The sequence below is a fragment of the Centruroides sculpturatus genome, unplaced genomic scaffold (assembly GCF_000671375.1).
Source record: "Centruroides sculpturatus isolate CEXI.00-Female unplaced genomic scaffold, Cexi_2.0 scaffold114, whole genome shotgun sequence".
In the NCBI taxonomy this organism is placed as follows: Eukaryota; Metazoa; Arthropoda; class Arachnida; order Scorpiones; family Buthidae; genus Centruroides; species Centruroides sculpturatus.
Window position 1 is genome coordinate 321633 of NW_019384417.1, and position 7179 is coordinate 328811.

The window sequence follows — 7179 nt, forward strand, 5'->3', positions numbered from 1 at the left end:
GTGGCATGCAGCGAAATAAGCAAACCAATAAGAAAGTTCATTTTGTTTGAATTGCATTATGTCAATTCCATTGAATAAGCAAAAAATGACTAAATAATAAGCTTAATAAGCAAACTAATTGCATACCCTGTTTCATTTCAAATAGACTATGCTATTGCTTTACCTGATATAGCCTTTGTTATTCAACTGTATTTGAGCTGCTTTACTACATAACGCGTACATTGCTTTATGTATTTAACTGTATTGTAACCGTCTTAGGATGCTTTATGAAGACGCGAAAAGAGGGAGAAACAGACGAAAGAAAACTTTCTAGATAAGTACTCTCACTCTACATGCAGTTTATGCAGAACAGGGATACCGGGTTGTCGCGAGAAATGCAGAAGTTTCCTTCGTTTTCGAAAGTTCAATCCGTTGAACTTTATCTCGTATTTTCCTCTTTTCTCTTCTTCTGAGTTGGCTCAGTAGTTCGGCAGACTCACTTCTCAACGACAACAAAATGGAAATGATGAAGCATGCCGTCTATCTGTCGAATATCAAGAATATGGCCCAAGAAACTAAACTAGAGGCTCACATTATTAGAGAGGGCAATGAAAAAGCTTATAAATTGGCTACTCAGTGCAACACCATCTCCTCTCTTATAACTTCGCCAGGCCTTATTTACACGGTATTATTCAAATGACATTATCGAATCCTCGCAGGCAGCATAAAGTTTATATATTAATTTCATTATGACTGAAATGTTTATTTATCAACATCAGCAAGTATTTTCATATTAAGCTTATTGGGCTGCAATTTGAAAAATTGCAGTCCAATTAAAAAGAGTTTTACTAACATTGTTAATTATATATGTAATTAGATAAATCGAGTGAGAGTTAATAATGATTCGTGAATATTATGCAAATCAGTTAAACATAATATAAGAGTAAAAATATACCCGTAGAAAATTCCAGTTTTTATTTACATTTCTTGCTCATCGAATTTGATTGGATTTTAATCTTTTAAATAATCTACGACCATGGCAACTAACGAACAAATAGAAAATTTTAGATATATTAGAAGTAACGTCGATAATGTTTTGTATGTTTATTTTGATTTATAACATTAATTTTAATATTAATTTACATTCATAAAGTAGACTATAGAGTATAATATTAATGGTGAGTTACTATCTGTTTTAGTTTTATATATAGATTAATACAGTAGGCCACCTTCTAACACTGTTGATAATTCCGTGTTATATGACTTACATTTTGTACGAGTCACTTAGATTTTACAAATACGTGAGCCGTTCACAGCCCGACACATGTATTTGTAAAATCTAAGTGACTCGTACAAAATGTAAGTCATATAACACGGAATTATCAACAGTGTTATATGGGAGTCTACTGTAAAAGCTCTTGAAAAATGACTTATTGTAAAGAAACTAAAAGTAATGGATATATTGCAGGTAAAAATATCATGTCAGTCTGTGTATGTGGAAAACGTCAAGCGTGGACAGACTATTATGGAGGTCCTGCCTGCAAAAATTGCATAGAGTTTTTTATAAGCAGTATTAGAGAAAGACAAGAATACGTTTGTAATAACATGGATGGTTTATGTAGTACGGACGTGAATCCGGATGGATTTGGATGTAAATATTGTCATTTAGAAATGTTGTATAAAAGGGCTGAATTAAAACCTAAAATGTATGGAAGGTACGAAAATCGATGGTATACGAAAGATGTGATTCCTCATTTACGTAGAACAGTGCTAAGAGCGAGAGATGTTACGTTGAATGATATTAATTATGAAGCGGACATAATGTGTGATTTCGGATCATATTATTCGAGAGGGTTGCAAGGAATGCAATTAACAAGAAATGAAGAAATTCAAGCAATATTCTTCAGAGGTACAGTGATGCATATCATGCTTGAATCCTTACATTGTCACGACGTCTTGAAGAGTGATTATAGGTACATTGATCCCTATAAAATGAAAAGTTTACTCATACAAAATCATCTAATTCAAGTACTAGAAATAACTCGTAGATTTTTACAAATTGTTGAAGTTGACTATCCAAGTCTGGAACAAATCGATGATTATGTTATCATGGTATGTGTAATTTTCTATTTTAACATACTTATACATTTTTTAACATTAGTATATTTATTTTTATGTAATGATGATGTTTATTTGTTGAAAAATTTCATTTAATAATTGTCTATTCTAGGGCAATTTTCCGTAAATGTATGCATGAAGATTGCGGAATATTTGGCGAAATTTTTAACTATTTTCATTAAATATATTGTATTTGAAACGAACAAATACTGCGAAATTTGCAATTTCTATGACATGAAAAATATACTTTATTCGTTTAAATATTTTAAAATAAATTTCAAAGTTTAATGACTTTTATATGTGAAATGTGACTTTAATACATATGTCAAAATAATATAATTACAATATGTATGCGGATTTATGAGACTATGTATGTATGATTTAATGTTTTAAATAAATAGTAATAAAACTAATATCTGAGTGAAATCAATGAAGAAAGGTATCGGAAATTTAATTTGAATTATTGATTTCCAATCTACTGAAAATTTAATATTTGTCTCATTCCATTTTTATGGGTACTTAGTTTTCTTTTTTCACGCACATGGAATATTGGGCTGCCGGATGATTAGGGTCGTCTCGCGACAAAACTGCGACAGAATGTGTATGAAAAAATACTGAAGAGTTGCTAACACAAATTCGATAGGCTACCGTCTCGACCATCCATCTTTGACCCCTTAAAAATGGTCCTTCCACTGCTCTCAGAGCGGAAACATGACTATAGAATGAAAAATATGAAATATATATATGCAAACATGAAAAATGTATAATCAATTTCTGATATATAACTAAATTATTTTATCATACATTTTTGTTTTCCAATAAAAATGTCGATTATACAAATAAATATGTATAATATGTGCAGTACGTACTATATTTGCAGATAATTTTCTGTATTGTGTGTGCCTATAGTGCGAGCGAGAGCTATAATTGTCTGTAGCTTATGACTTATTCCTCAATCCTCTGAGAATGAGCAGGGCCGAAATCGCTATGGATTTGAAAAGAATTCTCTTTCCGTGTTTACAAGTTTGAAACAGTAATTTTAAAACATGCCCATTGCTTCCTTCTACTGGCTAATGGCTAAAGACTAATGGTCCACTTGTGAATTTTTTTTTATATTTTTGCATGGTTTTCTTCTGAAGACTTCTTAATAGATTTTTGACTCTTTACATTGTGTAGATTGTCAATTTTTCTTATTCCTGTAATTTATAAATTGATTCAACGGGAATTAGTAGAATCGTGTGTTGTTGGGCTGTAATTTGAAAAAGTTGTACACAGAATTCCTATGTCGTCTCACTGTCTGCCTGTCCTCCGTTAATCTCGAAAAAGGTATTATATAAATTAAAGTTAAAACGAGATATGGAAACTGTACGGTCAAATGACCTGGATTAACTATAAGACAACTCCTGTTTTTTCCGAAAGTCATGTTATTTGAAATCAAAATATTTTCTCTAAACACAGATGACCTGCATGGCTATTGTTAACAGGGAAAGTGTGATACACAGAAGAAAAACAGTACTAAAACCAACACATATATTTTATATTAAATAAATTTAAAATAGAATTAAAAATTGCATTCCGGCATTGTGACGATATCAGGATAAATAATTACTCGTTAATGTTTAGAAGACTTATTCATTGGTTTTGCATAATGAATTATTTTGTACACTCTTTTATGTACACATACTTTGCATTAATGACAGCTTATATAAAAATTCCAACAATTGTAGCTGTTTGAATTACATTTCTGCAATTATTTCAAATGACTATAGCAGTTTTTGTTAGTATATGGGCATCTTAGACACAATGGAAAGGATTCGAATTTGATTTTTCCAATAATTGTATTGCATTATCATTGGTTGTTTATCTTAGTTACGTGTATCTATTTTCTAAGTTAGTTTATTTCTCGTATATTAAAAAACCGAGTAAAAGTTTAAAGGTTATATAAGTGTATTTTATGATCTATTGCTTCTTCCCCACGCAATTGCTAGTTTGAAACTTTCTGTTAAATTTCAATATTGTCTGTTTTTTACTTGGTCAACCCTGAGAACATTTTTAATTACAAGGATTCAGTAAAGTCCTGACATATCTACTTTAACCCGTCTGTAAAAATTACTTCGAGGTTTCCAATCGCTGCAAATACTCGTACTTTATTATGTAGAATGAACTGTTGATATAGTAATATCTATATAGTGAATTCCCAAATTAACGAAAATACTATGATCTATGCTATTCTTTTAAAGATTTAACATGGGCATTTCTACGGCTGTATTAAAAAGTTAGTGATAAGATTATGCAGAGAGAATCAGGTTAGAGAAAAAATGTAGCTGCGCTGCATGACTATATTTAACAATTATTCCTCGAAATACTTCAAACCTCTTTCGCAACGATTCCGATTTTCTATCGCACCAGCGGTACGATGGCATTGGAATTGGGAAATCCAAAATACGAAGTTTCGGTCCGCACAAAATATGTTGTAAGTGGTTATCGAGGGTGTACAGTCAGTTCGTTTTTCGCGAAATTTGATTCGTTGTCATATGATCCTTTGATATTTGCCCGTGAATGGAACACTTTCTTAGAAGTAAGAAAAAATTATGGTATCTGAAAAAATCGAAGATACCACATTGGTGTCTACTTGACCTATGAAATTGTACCATTTCGTGCCGTTTGAGTATAATGATAAACATGATAATGGTAGGCCAAAATAACCAAACTCTTTATATGGTTTATGTTTCAATATTTATTACACTATAGTATTTGATTTATGTAACTACAAAGGTTAACTTAGATAGTTCACTTGGTATAATAAACCTTTACCTAACACATTTTCAAAATTATTTATTCTTCTACTGTACACAATTTAAAAAATTTTTTAAATGCGTAGCAGTTGGTGTTTCAAACCCTTGCGTAAGATAACATTCGTAGTTATATAAATTAAATACTATATGATATAATATAAAAAATGTAATTTTTTTATTATTTGTTGTTACTGTTTATCCGAGCAGGCTGGGCTCAACTGCTAGTCAATGTATACATATAAATGAGAATGCTTGTTTGTTCCATATACACTCCTAGGCCGTTCTACCAGTTGCTACGACACTTGGCAGTTACGTATACATACATCTAACTTATGTAATGTTGTACTTTTTTTGGTTTATTTCGAAAATCGGATCGTATTAAAGAAATGAATTACGTCATATGAAACATAACGTCATTGTTGTATCACGTGACAGCTCCAAACTCCATTATATATGCACTCCAGTTGCATGCAAATTTCAGCAAATTTTTTCCTATAGATAAACGTTGGAACTAAAGTTTTTAGTTACAAAATTAAAATTTCATGGTCAAAAGTATGCGTGTCAAATTTGATTTTTTTTAACTGTCCGCCCCGTGAGACGAACTCGTGCAATGATCCGTGAAAATCACTTTTTTTAGAAAGACGGACACGGAAATGACGAAATTGGCTGCAAAATGCAAAATTTTAACATTAAATCGAGTTACTATGCAACAATAAAATTTTTTCGTTCTTGAGAGAGAATCTATTGTTGACTCGTGCGATTGTTTAATGCGAGTGCTTTTTCAAGTTTTGCTTCGTTTGCAGAGATTGTTTAAAGTGATGTAAGTTTGACATTTGACCTTTGTAGATTTAAATACTCTTTAACTTTGATCAGCAAAATATCACAGTTGGCGGCCATCGGTTTCCTTCGGAAAATTCGCATCTTTCCATTGTTAAAGCAAAATAAAAATTAATAAATAGCCTACTTTAAAATCTGTTATTTTCCGCTATAGGTTATAAATTACATACGTATATATATTAATGTCGTCTGAATCTTAATTAATTAAAATAATTCTTTTATTTTCGCAGTTGTTTTGTGTTACGGCAGTCAACAGAATTCTTATAAACTAATTCCTCTATCGAACTTTAAAAATTGTCGAAAAAATTCAAATTATTATATATAATAATATTTTTTTCTAACAGAAATTAATCATTTTTGCATTAGAAATTTACAATTCACATTAGAATAGGAATATCTGTCAATTAATTGTCTCATTTTCCTTTGCAGAATGGAGAATTTTAGAGAGTTGAAGAAGTTGCACATTTCGGACAATGCAGAGTCCGAGGATGACGCCTGGTCTTGGCCAGGTGTAATAAGAATGCTTCCGAAGGATGCGGAGGACAAGTGTCATATACCTGACGTCAAACGGGTGGAGGTCGTAACTCCGTACGACACCGCCTCGTCTCTCGTCCAATATCTGGAGGAGCGATATCCGGAAGTTCCGGAATGGATGATGGAAAGACCGTCGAGTGAGACCAGAGTGGACAGAAAGGAGTCCGAAGAAATGGTGGAAGAGTCCGTCGAGCGTAAAAGGCCTTGATGGAAAAGGTTGTTTTGCTGCTGGAAGACATAAACCTGTTATCTGGTCAGGCCTCCTTGCGCAGATTTCGACTTTCCACCGAATGTAACATCGCCACTCGGAAGTGACCTTTCACCCGAATATGACATACACCAGGAATTAACTTATTACCCGGCTACGACTTAATCGACTGGATTTGACTTTCCATCCCAATTTACGGATGGATACTTCGACGCCATTCGAGATTCGGTTAAAGAGCATATAGAACAACGACAGTGACATCAAGCAGTGTTCTCGTGTTTAATTAAAGGCTGTTTAAATGACTATAACTGGCCAAAATAACGTATATTTTACAGACATTTAAACTGTATTTCATCCGGTGTTCTGCTGCTAAAATCTTCCACCGCCAAATAACGAATATTCGCCGCTAAAAGGCATACCAGACGAATTTAAATATATAAAAAAATACACGTACTCGGTTTGTGTACTTCACAATCATAATTACTTCGACAATTAAATTTGTAGACAAATTTTTATATTCCATAAAACTAATTAAATTTTATATTAAATGTTTACAGATTCGATATTTATTAAAGTTGCGCATTTTTTGATGAATTTATAATTAATAATAATGTTTATAACAGTTATGACAAATGACGAAAACAGAAAAAATGTACCCGATTCATAACGAAACAAAAATATTTAAATTTAATGAGCCAAATATAATTT

General features: G+C 32.0%; 1 protein-coding gene across 1 annotated transcript in view; it reads left to right on the forward strand.

Annotated features, from left to right (window-relative positions):
* Positions 1-2447, forward strand: part of LOC111619202 — an 11391-nt gene extending 8944 nt beyond the window's left edge. Inside the window, exons 2-3 of the mRNA XM_023360892.1 lie at positions 1448-2091; positions 2210-2447. Coding sequence (XP_023216660.1) covers positions 1448-2091; positions 2210-2224 — 659 coding nt within the window. The 3' untranslated portion in view covers positions 2225-2447. The remainder of the gene's footprint in view (positions 1-1447; positions 2092-2209) is intronic.
* The last annotated feature ends 4732 nt before the right edge of the window (positions 2448-7179 follow it).